This window comes from Hylaeus volcanicus, chromosome 7 (genome assembly GCF_026283585.1).
Source record: "Hylaeus volcanicus isolate JK05 chromosome 7, UHH_iyHylVolc1.0_haploid, whole genome shotgun sequence".
Lineage (NCBI taxonomy): Eukaryota > Metazoa > Arthropoda > Insecta > Hymenoptera > Colletidae > Hylaeus > Hylaeus volcanicus.
The window spans coordinates 18,731,624-18,750,613 of NC_071982.1; the positions used below are offsets into that span (position 1 = coordinate 18,731,624).

Below are 18,990 nucleotides of genomic sequence, written 5' to 3' on the forward strand. Positions count from 1 at the left end.
TTTGAAAATTTCGTCCGTGCGCTCGCTGCCTTTGAGTAATCCGTCCTTTACGACGGCGAAGATCGCCCGGAGGAAACTTCAGCCAGCCTTTTCATGCCGTTTCCTCGGGCCCTTTCCGCAATCTGTTGCTCCGACCGGTGCGTTTTTTTCTCTGTCTTTTCTTTTTCTCATGGTCCCGTTAACGAGCCGCGGATAAGTGACTAAGCCAAGCCGAAGTTAATCAGGCTTTTATGGGTTTTCAGCGGGGAACGGCTGCGGCCGGCTAAGCTAGATCGAACCAGCTTGGAGATATTGTCAATTAAGAGGAGTTAAAGGGCTACCACTGCAGCTTTTATACCTCGCAATCTTACGATATTGCGTTTCGTCACTTTCGTTCGTACGGGGTGAACTTGAGTCACAGGTGGGGAGAATTCAGAGGTAAAATGTTAAAGTGCTCTTCTAAGGGTAAGGGTTACCGTAGAAGGCTTTGACCCTTTGCACCTCGAATTATATATCAACTTCGTTACAAGTAGCTCCCAACGCTTTCAAGTCTTTTATGTGAAATTTAAATAAATACAGAAAGAAACAAATTAACTCGAACACCAGTTTTATTCTCACTTTTTTTTTGTATTATAATTTTCAAGTATATGATATCTCTTGAAACAATTTCTTTCACTATCGGACACGAAAGAATGTCGAATCACACTCGACGCAGGAACGTAAAGGGTTACTGGTATTTTCACTGGGAAATGGATACTTTTATATCGATTACCCTCCGTATATATCTTTGTACCCTGTTGATGTTGTTGAGGGATGATCATCGAATTAGGCGGGAGACGTTCAGGGTCGTGTTATCGAAATTCGCAGTGTATTCAGCTGCAACTGCGTCCGAGTAAACAGAAGACGAGCCAGAACGGCGGGACGGGGGGTGGGTGGGGGGGTAAGTAGGTCATACGCGATTAAAAGTGCTGGACGTGCATACGTCACGGTGCGCTGACGCAAGGGCTGAAGAACAACTCGTACACACCGCCAAAACATCTCGAAAAACTTACCCCTGTTTTGTCTGTTCCTATTCTTCTCTCTGCGCCCAGGGTGGAAAGCGTTTCGCTTGGTTATCTCGAGAAGTCGAGGAACGCTTTCCAAACCGAGACGTTGTCTTCGGCTGGGAAGTGATCGTCGAACCTGGTTAAATAATTTCGCGCGAGCAACAGCTGCGACCTCTAATAGAGAGGGAAGTTTCCGTGTATCGTTTCGGTTGGAAAGTTTCCTGAAGACGAGGAGCAAGTGTTTCCTTGAACTCCCTCGAATTTTCGTACCTCTTTTAAGCTAGATTGGCGACAGAGTTTAGAAGAGGAGATGAAAGGAGTATTATTTCAAGGGGTTAAATTGTGGTACAATACGGTGCGTGTACCTTCAGAAAAGCGTAAGAGAAATTTATTATACGGAAAGGGATGTCTCTTAAGCAAAAGGAATCGCGCCGGTCTGTTTCCCAACGCTCCCCCTTTGCGACTTAGGTTGAATGAAAAGAAGAAAGGGGCCGGGAAGATGGAGATTTACAGGGCTGAAGTGTATGAAAAACATGTCATGTACCCAAAGCAGCGACACATGGACGCGTCGCGTAATAATTCATCGCTTACTCTGCTCACTTTTTCGCGCGGACGTCAGCCACTCGACCTCCTAAATCGAACGAAGATTAACGTCGAGATTAGGCCAACAGTAGCATGCACCGTTTCCCTCGATAGAAGACCAGACAAATACGTAACTATTAAATACTGTGTACGTATTAATTTTTTATCACCCCCTAAAGTTCGCATGCAATTTTTTTCTCGTAGTACCATGTAAAGAGTACAAACTAGAAAAGAACCATAGATTCGTAGCTTCTGTATCTATTAAGAAAACTCTGTCTAAATTAAACGATAGGTTCGATAAAGACATTGAGAGCGAGCAAACACAGAATCCAGAACAAATAACGGACTAGAATATATACCGTTGGATTAGTTACGAGAAGCCCGTGAATATTTTTACTGTCACGAACAGTATTTATTTTTTCTACCCTCAAAAAAAACTTTATTCCAAAGAATTTTCTTTCCATGAAAATAGAGCCGCGCTGACTGGTCGATTCTTCCTAAAAAAATTCTCTTGCAAAGTTGTACGTTCTGGTCGAGGAGGGTGAGAGGAAGAAGAACTGTTGGAGAAGGGTCAGTAGCAAACAAGGGAAGGGTTGGCAGGAGTTTACGAATCTTTCCGTCTCCTGTGTTCCTGGCCGGGACATTTGGCGCCAAGATATTTTTTTACCTATCTTCTTAGAAGGTCTCATTTGGCCACTGTCCACGTCCTATGCATATACTCTTTTTTCGTTCGATCCGTCTTGTAGGGATTAGCCTCGATGCCAGCTCGGGATTTACCGCGCCAATTTCCTCTGAACTGTCTGTTCTCTGGAGAATCTCCTTCGAAGCTTTTCCTTCTTAGAGATATCCTTCGTAGGACGTCTTGTTTATTATCTGGTTCGATGTTTCACTTGTTCTCAAACGGTGGGTCGTTTAAATGAAGACGGATACTCTCGTTACTCATGGACTGAAGTTCGTATAAAACATTCCCTGATAAGGAATATGTTTTATTCAAGGAGACGTCGTAACGCTCCATCATCCCCCTTGCAGCTTCTTGCTTCACTCCTCGGTGTGCACTGCTCGGTTGGAGAAAATGTTAAAAATGCTTCGATTCAAGCTCAAAGGGGCTGACTGTAAATTCGACACTAAAAAGGTAAATAAACGTCCGCTATAGCTTTCCTAATAAAAAAGGAATCAATCCACTATTCTTGTCTTTTATATTCAATTCTATCTCCGTTCTCAGCATCTTCTCGATAATGCGCTGCTCCAATTCTGCAACACGGTACTAACTTAATACGACGCAATCAGCTCTGTTAATATTTTGCGTAATCGTAAAGAACTCCGACATTTATCCGTTCTCATTTAAACAGCCTGGCTGGGTTAGCGTCGGGTCTTTTTACGAGCCGTACCCAACCCAGACCAGAATGGGTATTATTTTAACGTAACGTCGCGGTAATGTACGCGGACATAATGGCCACGGCGTGACGCGTACCCGCGAAAAGGACGATATTAAAAGCCCTGGTCCCCGGAAGCAAACTTTTCGAGTCGCGGTCGGGGTTAATCTTCCGCGCTCTTTCCGCGGGTTCCGTCCGTTCGGTTAATTAGCAGAACCTCACCTAACGACCTTGCAATTAAGACGTCACGGTTGGAAATTACCTTATGGTACACTTATCCGATCGAAGGGGAGAGAAAGTGACTCTTAACGCGGTCTCGATGGCCGTAAAGCGATTCGACGCTGGCGAAATGCTCGAGACCGTGGCGAGAGATTACTGTCCAGCCGCCTTGAACAAGTTGCTAATTATTCGAAACACTTTGCATCCGGACGAGCAAAGGAGAAACAGGGGTGGTCTTATATAACCCAATACGTCGTGGAAGGGATTTGAAATTCAGCTTCCAGTGTCGTTTCTCAGGGTCTCAAACGTGACGATATCACAGGGAAAACGAGAAAAGAAAAAGTAGATAGCAGACGTAGCAGGTTCGCAGCGCAGTTTCATTGCCGAAACGACCGACGAAAGAGTACAGTACGAAGAACTTTAACGCCCCTCCGACTCGTATTAAAACGAAGTATACACACACCGACCTGAAAGCTTCGACCCTTTATTCGCCAGCAGTGCCAGCCTCAAATATTTTTCCATCTCACGGCGACTTTAATCTCGTTCGCGTCGAATTTCCGATTTACTTTCTCGTAATTAGTGGCGACCGAGCCGCGAACATTTTATACGTTGACTGAAGTGGCCGGGAAATAATCTACAATCATATGCACGTTTTGTATGCAAATTTACTTTAACTCCTGTGCTCGAATCGTTTTTCTAGCGTACGTTCGCTAGCTGTAGAAATTTTGTATAACGTGTTAACCTTTTCAAAGAGACCAGGTTTTCTCGAAAACTATACTACTAGAATTTTCTCATTTATTTTTTCCATACTTTAGTCCAAGTTCGTCCTAAAAATCCAATTACATTAGTACGAGAAGAAAATAATAAATTAAAACAATTTAAGATATAAACAGTAAATAGTAAATTAGAACAATCTCCAAAGGTCCCAGACTCCTGCAATTCTCGAAGGGGACACTGATTAGCAAGCACAGCCATGTCATCCCTGTAAAATGCAAATTGTTGAAACCGCCTCTCACTGTTGCCAACCGCTACACTGAAACGGACACTTCCCGTATACCCGACCTGACCACCATCCTACGAAGAGTTAAGCCGGTCCTCGCGAGAAGCGGAATTCAAGTAATTAGGATTACCACGACGAGTTCTCCACGGTAATTTCCCGTTACACACGCAGTTTCGTTGTTGATCGTTATCCATGGAACGAGAGTTTTAAGTAAAGCTCTCGCGGCGACCGTCACCGTTCGCGGCTAAGTTTCGTTTATGATCTCAATGGCGGGAACTTCCTTGGGAAACTCGACTCCATGAATCCGTGTTATCGAAACTTTTCCCGCAAAAAGAGCCGCGAAAAAAGGCGAGAAACTGGTCGTCCAGCGTCGCTATACAACGCGTAAGATCGCCATTGTGCCGTGCATGCTATCTATCCGAGAACATTTTACTGTTATAAAACTATAATTACTTCTATCGTCGAGTGTCTGCTCGGTCCGGGTACTACCCTCGCAACAATCGTCCCGTTATCAGGGGTGTGGAATAAAAGTGGGGAGAGCTACCCTATCGCGTTGCATCTTATTTACGCGACGCGATCTACTTCAACTCCGAAGTTCATGCTAACGCGTACCGCACCAGAGCTTAATCTCGCCAATAAGGTTTGCGCTAGTTTTTCGTACACTCGCGCATCCCTTCGGGTGCTTCGGCTGATGGTATTTGCCGAACTTCCGCGCATTCAAATTAACGGATGGGGGACACCTTGTTACCGCAACGCTCCTGTTTATTTTGATTTTTAATTTCGCACGTGTTTATCCACGATCCGAAATACTTTGCACCTCACTGCATGCGTTTTATCGCGCTTCCGCAGTGCTGGGTGAAATTGAGAGATTATATTTCAGATAACGGATGTTGCGTCGGTCAAACAGTATTCTCGCTTTTACCGTGGGCGTCCACGGGTGGTTGATAATTTAAATTTAATTTATTGAACGTTATCGCGCTTCTCTATCCGCTTTAGATTATTTTGAAATAGGTACATTATTTGTAGCAGGGACTTCGCTTTCACTTCAGAAAGTAGGCGATCGTCGAGGGGCGACGTGATTCTCAAGGATTCGAAGATAAATATCTGTAGTCCGCCCCTGGAGGCGGTGCAAACAGGCCAGTGTTCGTTTCGGTGGCCCAGCTTCGAGCAATGAAGAGAACTCCTCTAATTAGCCTCCCGTTCGATGGTCCTTGAAACTCACCTCGTCCCAGAGTCGAGTCTTAATAGTTCGCAACAATAAATTTCTCGAATTACCGGAGAAAATTGCACTCCCCTCCCAAGCCACCCCTTTCCGCGTTTCTTTCAGCGTTTACTTCGACCACGCGACGTCGCGACAACTCGCGCTGTACGCCCGCGTCGATTTTATAACCCGTTTCCAGCTTCACGCCGTTGTGACGCCAACATTCATTACTACAGGGAATTTACATGCGCGCCGAAAGTTTCCAAATTTCCTTTTTGCCGTTGCTGTTAAGGTACGGCGCTACAAGTTTCTAATTACGTTTCCATCCCACGCTATTCCGCCACGGAGAGTGATTCCGGGTTGATGGAACGTTTAAGGGAAGATACCGGGACAGAGAAGTTTCAGGGAGATGGGGACTTTGATTTTTGGAATTTTTAATGGTTCGCGAATCGTGCGGGTGAAAGGGAGAAAAAGTCGCGAGCGTTAAGTAGCGAGACCTGACATCTTCTACCTTTTGCTTCCACCTTGTTTACCGAGATATCGAGGCTATCATCATCGAATTCTGAGTAGAAAAGTACGTCTGTATTTATTTCTTTATAGCTCCCACAATCTTGCTCCAATTTGGGTAAAATTTTGTGTGATTGCTCTTCATACCTCAACATAAAGTACAGACTACTCGCTAAAGACTAGAATCGAGAAGTTGGATTGTACCACTAAGGCAATTTGGACGTACAACACGACCTCGTTTGCCATTCGCCAATCTGAATCGTCAACAAGGATTTGGACAATCAATCGACACACCAGCGATAGGGTAACATGCGTGGCTCGCGGATGGACGATATCCTGGCCTCGCGTCAGTTTGCTAATTGTCCTGACGCGAGTCAAGGAACTACCCGACACCGCGGCGTATCCTACGTTGTACTGTGTTTACCCAAGCACGAACGTTATTGATGGCCACTGGTGTACTCGAAACAGCTATCGCCTCTACCTCGAGGCGAACTATTTGCGACCAATTGGCTGCGTGGAATATTTAGCGGACGCTCGATGATTCACAACCGTTCTGAACCTAGAGACCTGACGAGAAAGATTAAACTACTGTTTTGTGAATAATTTCTCGAAACACATTTCCCACAAATTCCATTAACCCTTTCAGACCTGAATTATTTTTTCTTCTCGTACTAATGTAATTTAATTTTTGGGGTTAACTTGGACTAAAATTAGTATTGAATTAGTATTGATTTTTTAAGGACATTCGTTCTAAACTCGAGCGTCGGTAATTTTTAAATTTTGTGTCCTCGACTCTGGACACCAGGTCTGAAAGGGTCAAGCACGACTTCATCTATCTATTCTCATGTCTCTCGTTTGATCCCAACGAATCCTTCCCACTTTTGGTCCACCATCTATGTTTCCCCGTGTCTCAAACCACCTCCTTCGAAATTCCACTGGCTTTGAGGTCTCTCGAATGGTGTCCGAACGCGTTGGGAAGCTCGCTGCGGAGTGTCTCGTCGCAAATATTAATGCGGTAACCGCAATAAAAACGCGCGTAACGACCGGATGGGGCCGTTTAAATTCCGACTGTGTTCACAAAGCTCGAAAGCGTCCGAGGCACGGCAAGCTCGTGCGATAGTCGTGTCCCAATTTTAACGTAGCAAGGAGCCCGCGCGATGGGACGATGGGCTCGCCTCGCGTGTGCCGGGAACGCGTCGCGCGGAAAATGAGAGGAATGCGAGCACCGTCGTCGTTGGCCGGATCTGTCCTCGACGAGGGCGACTTAATGCGAACGTTACCGTGAAAGCTCCACTTAAAACCGCCCCTAGTCCCGCGCAAACGTGCACCACCCTCGCTCGTTCTTTACGGATTAGTCGCTGGCAATGTTTATCCTGGTTATTCCTTTATTTAATCGACCGAAGCTGGAAGAATAATTCTCCTTGTGGAGATTGTGGGATTTATGGCACTAGAGGGCATGGATACTATGAAAACTTTGGTGTTATTCTGACAGCTGAAACTGTTTTTTCAGGACTCTGCAGGGAAGAGTTAAATGGGGCGAACCACTTGTGATAGTGTTTTGAGGAACCTCCGTAAAAGGAATGGAGAGTACAGTACCATAAGTATTCGTACCTCCTATGTCTATTTGAAGAAATTTGTCTAAATTAAATGTCAAGTTTGATGTTTCCACACGAATGTTTCGTTATAAATACGTATTTGGAGACATCAAAACTATCGTTTAATTTAGACAAATTTCTTCAATAGACACAGAGGGTACGAATACTTATGGAACCGAGTGTGTATTAGTATTATAGCTTCAGGAAACGTCCAAAGTGTGACTGAATGAGATTGAACACCACTTCCAGAGGGAAACGTCGCCTCGAGTTTCGATTTACTCGCGTTCAAGGAAATAGTCCGGACGTAAAACGCATGGTAAATTGATCGAGGACGGAAATTGCTAACTTTTCCGCTCCTTATCCTTGCTTTCTTTTCAATCGGAGATATTTCCGCGGTGGATGCGATAGTAATTCGTGGACAAAAAATACCGCGTCTAGACGAGGTCGAAATAGATCAGTCGAGCTGCAGCGATGAAGCTAATTTCAGTTGGGGCCCGAGAGATTATCGAATTTGCGGTTAGTCAGTGCGATGGTCGGACGTGCGTCCGTGTACAGAGATGGATCTGGCTCGCGCGCAACCGAGCACGAAAGCGGCGAATAAACGAACCAACTTTCTCGCTTAATCAGAAGGAATAGCTTGGGAAGGGGTGAAAAACAAACAGGACAGGTTCGTTAAACTTTTCTGGGCGCGGCAAACAATACTAAATTGACTTAGCCATGTTTTGCAGACGAGGGGTGGGTTGCTAAAGAGTGTGTGCAAGATCCTTTAACGAGAAAAGGGAGCAACCACGGATAGGATTGAGAATTACTATCACGAAACCTCTTCCTCTCAGAGGGAGCCGGGAGGCTTAAGAGCCGATGGACTGAAAATTTTGTTTGGAGAAAGTATTCGTAATTTTTGTTACGAAAACTGCTCGTTGGGTCGTCTTTATTTTGTATTCGCGGGACGTGGACATACCAAAGAGGGATTGTTGTACTCGTAACGCGTGGCGAACTTGACCCATTAAACTGGCCGGATTAATCAAGTTTGCAACCCCCTTCTTTCTTCTTACGTAAATTTCCCTGACGTCTAAGGCTTCGTCGTCGGGGTTCAACGAAGACGAGAACACATGCGCGACGATCAACCGTTTCTAGGTCTGGATGAGTGTTTGTCGTTCCTTTTCAACACTCGCAACATACGGGGTGCATCATTTAAATGGAAAGAGTCGAGTGCCCCCGTTGCTTGCAGACACGCGAACAAACAGTTCAGGACGAATTTAGAACTCTCCCTTCTTACCCTTTTTGGTCATTTCCATATCATTCCTAGGTTAAAACATTCTCGAAAGATTGCTAAATTCAAAGCAGAAGGTTAAAGTAAATTAGTTACATTTACTTAAAACTAAAGTTACTCGAATAAGGATGGTAACCGGGAGAGAATCAGTCCAGGCTGCCAATAGTAATTCATTAAAGTGGAACCACGCACGGTAGCCCATCGATTATTCCAACTAATTGGCGACAGAGTTGGTCTCTCATATTTCAACCGTATTCCACGTGCCAAACGATAATTTATTACATATCATGGTACTCCAAATATTCCACACGAACCCTTCGGTACTCGTGTCACTTGGTTCCAGCAGGAATTTAAATGTCTATCTATTTCGAAGTCCTCTAAATTTAACCTGAAAAAAGCTGCTAAAACAAAACACGAAATAAATTATGATTCCTTTTACCGGAGATTTTTCAATAAGATTTTTCGAACCGACGACTCCGAGACGGAAACCGAGTCCGATCGAATGGCGAAAGTTGCCGCAAGTATTCGATAAACTCAGCTTTTAATTAATTCGCCAGAGTGCCGCGAGAAGTTGCTCGTCCCGAGGTTGCCATGGTCGCGGCAAGTTCCCGACGAATCTTTTTTGATTCGTCGCGAAACGAGGCGGCAACTTCCCGGCGAGCTCGTCCGCGTCGGTTTTGTTCGGCAATTTTTCTTTCGCACGCAAATTGGATTCACGGGATCGCGTTTAGAGCTTCTTAAGCGCGACGTCTTAACGATCATTCGATTGCTAAAAGTTTTGATTTCGCGTGGCTGGGCACCGCAGCTGTCTAGAAAAGCTGGGAAATTCAATCGTGGACGACTTCGCCGACGGCTGAAAACTCGTTGGGCGAAAACGCGTTCCGCTTGTTTCCGTCTGAAACTTGGGCGAACTTTTATTCGAATAATGCTCGACGTGCGATACCACCGAAAGTGACGTTCTTCCTTACACTGCAATTTATCACGGTTGCAGCGTAGCACGACTTTGAATCGCTTTGCGGAATTTTTTATACATTACTTTTATTACTTACGACCAATGAGACACAGTGGACATATTTCTGTTTGAGGAACCTACGTAGACGAATAAGGAAATCCATTTGTACTTTTATTTACCTTAGATAAAGCCGTGTAAAAAAGCTCCCGAGACTTAACCGGGACCTAACCGAGACCTAACCGAGAACTAACCGAGAACTAACCGGAAACTAACCTGCATTTTTTTTAATTTTAGAAAAGTTTCATGATTAAAGAACTACTTCGGATTACTCCCAGCATAGCTTATCCCAAGAAACGAATTCGAATACTAACGAAAGGGGAGTTTATTCGACGTTTCACTCGAACAATGTCCAAGTCTGTCGCGAACGACTATTATTGTTTCAAACAGCGATCGACTCGCTCCAATTCTTTCGGGGTCGTTTTTGCCTCGAAACCATCCAGCAAACCGGAAGAAGGCGAGACGATGGAAAGACAGGCAGAAGCTGGGTCGCGAATAAAGCAACCGGACACGCAAAATGGGTCGAAATCGCTATCTGCAAACTCGTTACGCGGTGTTTCGAGGCGAGTTTCGCGGCCACTCGTGCACCGAGACCAAAGTACCGCCGGAAGTCCACGGTGGTCGGTTCTTTCGTTGGCGCCCCCTCCTTCCTTTGTCGTCACTTTCGCGTCTCGCGGTTCCGCTCGAATGGAAATCCGAAACGCCTTCAACAGAAATATGTAGATTGCGGTGGCCGACGAGTGAATAATAGAAACATGAATTACGTGATATTAACCCTTTGCACTCGAGAGCTGACTCTCAGTCACCATTAGGTTTCACGCAACAAATCTACAATATTTAATGTCTCGGTTAAATCTCGGTTAGTTCTGGGTTAGTTCTCTAAAAATATGTAAGAAATAATTTCGGAGCTCTGTACAATCTTATTCTTTCCGCAATGTTTCCGTCTAACGATATTACATTCCCTCTGACGTCCGAAGAGAGTATTTCGTTTCTTATAGAACCGAAATAAAATGGGAAAATGAAAATTATTCAGCTCTCGATTTCACGATTCTAAGTCAGTGAATAGCATGGAGATCGCTCTAAAGGTTGCTTTCATCGCACGGTCGGTTTGGTTTACTCGCGAAACAGCGCGTAACTGTTGTCGATCGCTGCGATTCGACGGGGAAAGGCTACACGGGATAATCCCATTGCCGTGGAAAATTGGAAGCATCGATGCGGGCTCGAATAATCGGCGAATCGCATTGATTGATTAAACGCAACCCACGTTGCCTCGCCACGCGCGGCGATCAATCAAGATGAAGCCTCTCCTATAGATCCCGCGGCCTGGGAGAACAATTTCAGAGGGATGTAACTTCTTTTGTTTTATCGCGTCATGCCGCATTCTTTGCACGTCATACTGTTGTATTCTTCGCCAGCGTTCGCCTATGTTTGCTGCTCGTGGCAAACTCTGCGATTCTTCTTGCATGTTGTTTCGTGTGGCGAAACGTTCCTCGCGTATTTTATTTAGGTCTCGCGTCAGGATTCTGCACGATAGCGGTAGAATTACCGAGAGGGTCAATTTGATTTGGGTATTTCTATTTATGGATACTCGACTCATGTTTAATGCCAGCTGTGTCCAAACTGGAAGCTTAAAGAAACTTACGCGAGTATAACCGGGACGGTCATCTACTATGACCCTAAAAAAATATACTAACTTTTAACCCCTCAAATCCTAAAAACGCTCTGACCGAATTTTTTTCGAATTTTCTCATTTCCGTTAAATTACATCTAAAACTAACTAACCGTCTAGGTGGTACCACTATCTCTAAATGTAAGAAGGATAGAAAATAATCATCCGCAACAATCTATCGACATAATATCTTAAAACCTCGCGAAAATCAATGTTACGTAAACCCTGCCCGCACAATGCGCCCACTATACGAGAAACCAGCGCACCGAACCCACGAATAAACCTGTGTTCGTGACAGCGCATTTAAAATGCTCCGGCATAAAGACATTAGACAAACCTCGCTCTCGTATCGCTATTCCTTCGCAATTTTTATCTCCGTCGGTCGTCAAACACTCGCGGCGAACGTCGAGGGGAAAATATATTCTCCCTGGAAATGTTCCCGTGTTACGACCGAGAGCACAAATCACGGATTCGCGTCTCTGTAAAAATATCGACGCGGGAAACTCGACCGGGATCATCGCCGGGGCCAAATATAACGGCGACTCCGCCATTCAGCTCGCCAAAATGGCAAGGGTTCGTTTGAACGTCGCTAAAAGCGACCGAAGGGGGTGACACTGCACCGAAATAGATCCAATGAAATTTCCTCCGTGCTTCAGCAGACGTGTCACGCCGCAGGCTATTAAAATACCGACGGTGGCTATCGAAGCGGCTCAAAAGACCATTTCTTATTTTATTGGAGCGCGCACCACGGGCAAGAATGAAAATTTACACCGCGCCGGTGGAGGAACAGGCCGTAAAACAGATCGTATAACGGGGATGGAGGATGCTCGCGGAATTTCTTTACTCGGCCGAATAAATCACGGCTGCTGCAACGCGGGCTAACTGAATTTGAACCATGATGCGCGTGCATATCGCGACTTATCTTGCTTTAAGGAGACATGAGTGAAATGGCTCCACGAAATGGAGTCTTCTTTGGAAATTAATTCCGAGTCTGTTCCAATTTCATTTTCTACAACTTCAGGCTAAAACTAGAGCCTTCTAGACTGACCGTGCTCGAGAAAATTTCGACATGCTCACCCCTAAACCTCTGATCGCTCTAAATTTACATAGGTCTCTCAAAACACCTTCGAAGTCACAGACTGCCGTACGATTATCCTAAATTTGTCTGACTCCTTGTGGTCCGTACTACTAGCCTACGAAAGGAAAGGCCGGGACCAGCATTCCTTTCCTCGGAATTAATTTCCAAAGATGCCATCGCTTCGAACCATATCTCCGACACGACTGTCCAGAATCGAGCGAGGAGACGAAGAAGCGCGACAGGTCGAAAGACGACATGTACGCGCCGAGGTTCGACTTTTTCCAGGCCTCCGAGGTCGTTCGACGAACGATCGCAGCTCGTATATGGAGCATTGTGTCGAGTCATAGGACAACGTGCATGACACACTTCCGTGTGCACGTATATCGATTAACATGAAATATTTATAGTACGGCAAAGCCGGGTGGCCGATCCGGCCTTCCGCGAGGCCTTTGCTGACCTCCTGTGGGACGTCCTCGACTTCCACGTCTACTATTCGTTTCCACTTTGGTGTGCTTTTATTACTTTACGCTTTGCATTGCGCATATTCGCCGCGCGATCGTTACCACTCCACGGGTCCTTGACCATTTTTACCACGCGTTTCTGCAAATTTCGCCACGATCGATGGCCACCGTCTTGAGCAACGTCCGTGGATCGAGTTTCTCGCGATTTCGATCGTTGATCTCGCGCGGAGCTCCCAGAGGGCTTGAGGCATAGACCACCCTCCACGCTGGATGGAACATTATTCGAGACGATAAGTTATTTTATTTGAAATCGTGATTGGGAAAATAAAGCGTAGTTCGTTGGATGGAATGAGTTCTTTAATAATAGTATTTCGTTCGGAGGATACTGCAGTGGGAGTTTTATTTATTTTTAGTTGATTCCATAGCGTGCCAGCACTCGGAAATATTCGCATATATATTCGATACTTTTATGAGCCTGCATATACTTATGAATATGCAAATATCGTGGTTGCGTTACCATATCAAGTAGCCGTATTCTCCTCAATTTCAAAGCGAGAAATATTCTAGGTGTATATTCGAAATATAAACTTGGAATATTTACGTTTCGTGTTGTATTGTTCATCGTCGTCATTTTTATTGGAGAAGAATATTGTTCTACCGAACCCAGAGTATTTGTTCTGAAAATGTTGCTCAACGCTGGATTCGATTAATAATCCACGCGATTCGGAGCACCGTGGATGCAAAATCGATATTACGTCCGCGTCTTCGTTGTTTTAGGGGCGTCCTCGTGCTCCCCCAGCACTCGACCATAAAAGGAATTAAGATTTAATGTAATCAAGCATGACGCGAGAGAGGTCGTGTAAAACGTAGCCAAACGAATGCATTCCAGCATCCTCAGTATTTCAGCAGACATTTGGTACAGAACAAAAGCATCAAAATCAAATTATTCTGTCATACATTCTAGCTCTGATTCTATAGGGAGGAGAATAAATTTACCAATAGGATTCTCCCGCGAAACCACTGTTAATATTAACAGTAATTACTATTTCGTCTTTCCACGAGTTTGTGTCATTGATTCTTCTGCCAGGGTTCTGTTATTCGAATTAATTATTTAAGTGTTATGGAAAAATGTAATCATCCTCTGTTACATCGTTTCTATAATTTATTTACTTTTTTTTTGTTTAATATAAATACAATCTGTGGCACAAATTTATGGGACGACCTGATATTATTAATCATCTACAATTAAATTCTCCGCGTGTCTTCGCACGTGTCCTGCCACTAATGTGTTCGAAATTCATTTTCAGAGCTGTTGGCGAACAAGACAGGTCACATGGTTGGCGTGTTCGAGAAGCTGGGCCAGTTTTACAGCGACTGCTTGGAATTCGAGGAGAAACCCGTCAATTTTACACCCGGTGAGTCGACTTCTCCCCTCGGTATAGACCTGTCTGGTTTACGCGGATCGTTCGGAGGTCGAGTGGAACTTTTCATTCGGAAACGAATACGCGATGCCACGGAGAGACAATTGCTGTCATTGTTGCTGAGTATCGCGACGGGTCGTCGCGGCTAACGACGCCGTTTCCTCGGGGCGACGCAACGCGTCGTCATCGGTTTATCCGCGAGATTTGCACGCGATCTCAGCGCGAATGAAACCACCGCGACGGCGCTGAATTATTTCCCGGAGAACTGTTGCGTTTAACTCCCTCCGAGTCCTTGGAGGTAACGTTTCATTTCTGCGTAATTGAGTCGCTGGGTCGAGAAAGGAGACGAGAAGGAAATTGGATATTCGTAGGTTAAATAGTTTTCGGGTTAAACGTTCTCCAAAACCGGAAGGTCTTTAATTATCGATTGAGGTTAGGGGTTGTTACAAAGTGTCTCAATTATTTTTCATTCGATCAAAGTGAGATCTATCCTGGATAGTGGGAACAGCACCCCGAGGCATTCTTCTAGAATAATTCATTCGAGGCTCGATTAGGTTGTTTATCTTCACTCGACGAGCGTGGCGAGGCTCGAAGACATTATTGGTCCTCGTGTTCTTCCTCGTGCTGTCTATTCAGCCTACCCTTCAACTTCACGAGTTCCCCGAGGGCGGAAAGTTTAGCAGCGCGAGATATATTACAGATAAACGGTTCCACAGAGTACAGGTAACGCAGGAAAATTCAACTCGATGAATACGGGCTCTCCGAACAGACTATAGACGCAGACGTAATTGAGCACTCGTCGTCGCGCGTCGAAACTTTCATTGCCAGCCTCCTCCACTTTTGTGTTCCAAACAAAGCTGATTTCATTCCACGTCCCGTAAACTCGACGTGATATTGTGAAATACGTTGGGAACGATTAAACACGAATAAATAAAATTCGGGAGGGACTCCCTTCTGCTATATTTTATACATTCAAAAAATTCGTCTAAACGATAGGCTTGACGTTCTCAAATAAATTTTCCACTATAAATACATCCATGCGTAAAGTTTACTCATGTACATATAAATAACGAAACATTTATTTGGAAACATCAAAGCTGTCATTTAATTTATACAAATTATTGCAATACACATACAGGGTACGAATATTAATGGACTGACTGTATTTCATTCTAAAGAAAGGCTTTCGTCAATTATTTGCGTTTTCATCACCTTCTTCGGAGATTCCTCGCTCTGAAAAGGCAAACGAGGGACTCGAATTACAGCAAGATTTTCAATAGAAACTACCACCACTTCTCGACAACAAATTTCTTCTTCTCATTCAATTTACTTTCATCCCTTATTCAGATTTCAAATAAGGTTTGCCCAAATCCGATACGGACGCAGGCGAGCCGAAACTTTCTTAAAGTATCCTGGGTTTGTCGGGGGTGCACGTGTTGCACGTGCATTTTGTGCTGCGTCGCGTGCGGGACACGTTGCACAGTGGCCATAATGCATCCGTCGCAGCGTTCATTCATATATTCAATCGTCGACGCAGATGCTCCGTTCTTTGCCCTCTTTTCCACCCCTGTTTCTTCCTCCACCCTTTCTTTCTATCCCTATGGGCGGAGAGTACCGTGCGCGGAGTCAATCGATTATTCATACGCGAGGAAATCACGAAACGCGCTAGGGTAATAAAATCGGCAGCTTTGAAGGGGAATCGAACTAAAATCGAAGTCGAATCGCCTGTCGTCGATCGTGTTCCCTGCGCGTTATCGTTTGTGTACCGAAGACGCGTCGCGACGCCCGCATCACGTGCTTCAGAAAGACGTTAGGGATGTAAGGCAGGGTTTTCGCGATTCGCGGATTTTCGTGGAAGCTTGGTATATAGTGAAATTACAATAAAAGCCTTTTGGTAGGATTTTTTTTTCGGAAACGCTCGGTAAATTTTGCTGTGAAAGCTTGTTACATAGTCGAATAAAAATAAAAAGGTTTTGGTAGGATTTTGTTATCGTCGAAAATACTTGGATAATTAAGAAAATCACGCTTCTGGAAATGGAGCGTAATTGTGGGACGTCTATCAATGGTATAAGTAGAACGGCGTACATCGTCGACTTGTGCCACTTTGCGTCCGAGAACGAAACCGCTGGAAACGTTCGCATTCAGCAACACGCGTATCCACTCGACGCGATCCCCGGGAACACGATTTGTCAGGGATATCTGACAGCAGCCGCACGGAACGGTGGAAAATGGCAGAACGCATTTGCTAAATCGTATTCAAACGACGCGGAGCGTCTCGGCGTCCCTCCGCCAAAACTTCCTTTCTGAACCTGATCTCGAAGACGCATGGAGAACCGTTCAGGGAAAGTAAAGGAGCACGGATGGATAGATATTTCGAATATCGAGAGGGAGATACACACGTTTGGTACGTTTCTCGTTTGGTGAAGATTTGAGCTTGAAGTTAGAGTCGATATCCGATGTGGAGGAGACCTTTGCAAGCTTCACAATTCTAACATTTTAATATGTATAAATTGAGTTGAATGAACTTAAAAAAAAATTAAATTCAATTATCTCAAGCATTCTCAAATTTTCAAATTTATTTGGTTCTAAATATAAAATACCCCATAAGACACAGGACGCCAAATTACTCTTGGGTCGATGCGATGAAATGAATACAAGCTACCATTGTCCAGTTATTCGAAATTCGGCCATTCCTGGAGGAGAACCTCCATCCATTTCCGCGGCCGCAACACCGCGAGCGTGCAGCGTCGTGGACAATGGTTTCCCAGGGACGTGCGACTCCATCGCGCAAATAATAACGAGGAATTTGTCGAAACGGTTCGCGGGAGAAAAGCTTCGCGGCGAGGGATCACGGTGAAAAGGAAAGGGCATTCTCCGATGGTACCCAACCGCTAATGCCTGTCCCGTTTTTCTCTCTTTCGCATTGTGCACGGCTGTCGGGGAAGACGTTTTCGCCGCGGCAAAAAGAGTACGCCGTGGTGATGGAGGAACGAAACAATCCCCGACGAGGAGGGCGGCGATGGCTGGAGGGGTGGAAGAAAAGAATCACGGCTGGCGGGAACGCCGGGAACGATGAAAGGACGTCGAAAATGAGAGGAAATTACGGCGAGAACCGTCGAGCTCTGGAAACGAGGGATCGTCGTGGAAAATAAAAGTACGGGGGTACAAGATCGTTCACCGATACCGATTAGCGTCAGAGGCAACTGTCTTTCCGTCAACGATTGTTGGGAATTTTTAGTGGAAAGGACGGGGACAGTAATTTGTGTATCGAGCACAAACGGCCATTTTCAACGAAGGGTGCACAGATCCTTTCTCGTTGCGCTCATATGTATATTCCAATTTGAACTTCACGTATCGCTTTAAAAATTCCCAATAGCATAATTGAACGAAGTATACAGCGAACCAAAGGTTCCAATAGGAGAACCGTTTTTTCTCTCTCCATAGGGGACGAAAGAAATACCACCTACAGGAATCGTGAAAGGATCCGTGAAATATTGGCAAGTACTTGAACACGTCAATAAGCCAGCGTCCCATGACAAGTCAGTGAATAAAGCAACAAAAGACCTGCGACTGTACGATACCACACGGTGCATCTCTTTTCGCGACGTACACTTTGCAGGTCAATTCTCTCGAACTCTGTCGCACGCTTCACGCTCGACTGCTCTTTTTTTCCCAAATGTCAACCGTCCCGCGAAAGCACACATACTCGTTAAGCCTCTAAAATAGATCTCCGTGAAACACTTTGCGACATTTTACGAGATTTTCGAGCAATTTCTTCGGTCGGCAACTCGTCCCTACTCGCTCGAAATTAATTTCGCTGGAAGAGGGTTAATCGCGGCGGAAGAGGGCGGTCTTGCTCGAATTTATTTCGCGACTGTCGTCTTGCGGTGCAATTTCGCGCCGCGGGACCGTTCGTCGAACTCGTTAACGAGGAAATTCCTAGGAGGAAACAAGATCGAAGCGTGTCTTGCTCGAATTTGTGATCAGAATGTGACGATTCAAGACGGTAACAAAATATTTTACGTGTAGATATAGAATAAAATAGTTGCTGTTAATAATAGACGGAATACTTGTTCACTTTTAGTCGCTATTTGCGATCATTAATGCGAGATTTTATTGTGTCGAGGGAGAAAAGCACATTTCTTGGAGGAAAGGCGATGAAAGGTGGTCGCAGCGCTGGACTCTCGCGTCATTGCAATACAACCGCGCGTTCTAACCCAGAAAGTAAATGTAGGCGGTCTAAGAATAGAAACGAACTGATGTTGGCTGCCGTGGAGCCGATATCGCACGGCCCACAATGCGATTAATCAATCAGGTATCGGAACCGAAACGTCGCCCAGTCGTATTAATCACGGACGAGCTTCGTTTCGTCGAGGAATACGCTTGAAAATTTTAGGGAACTGTCGCGGTAGTCCAGACATTGATCTCGCGTCGATCGAAGAAGCTTTGGATTGAAATCTAGATTTTATTTCTCAAAATTGTCCAAGCAACCCCCAATGAGAAGCACAATTAGATAGAGTATCATGTTACCTTGACTATAAAGTGTGGCAGTGCAAAGATAGTAGGCAGAATATATTCTG

At 45.1% G+C, this 18,990-nt stretch overlaps 1 protein-coding gene across 2 annotated transcripts in view; it reads left to right on the forward strand.

Annotated features, from left to right (window-relative positions):
• Positions 1-18,990, forward strand: part of LOC128880046 (neprilysin-1-like) — an 82,055-nt gene that overhangs the window by 14,192 nt on the left and 48,873 nt on the right. For both annotated transcript variants that reach the window (XM_054129708.1, XM_054129707.1), the window contains exon 5: positions 14,297-14,404. In XM_054129708.1, coding sequence (XP_053985683.1) covers positions 14,297-14,404 — 108 coding nt within the window. The remainder of the gene's footprint in view (positions 1-14,296; positions 14,405-18,990) is intronic.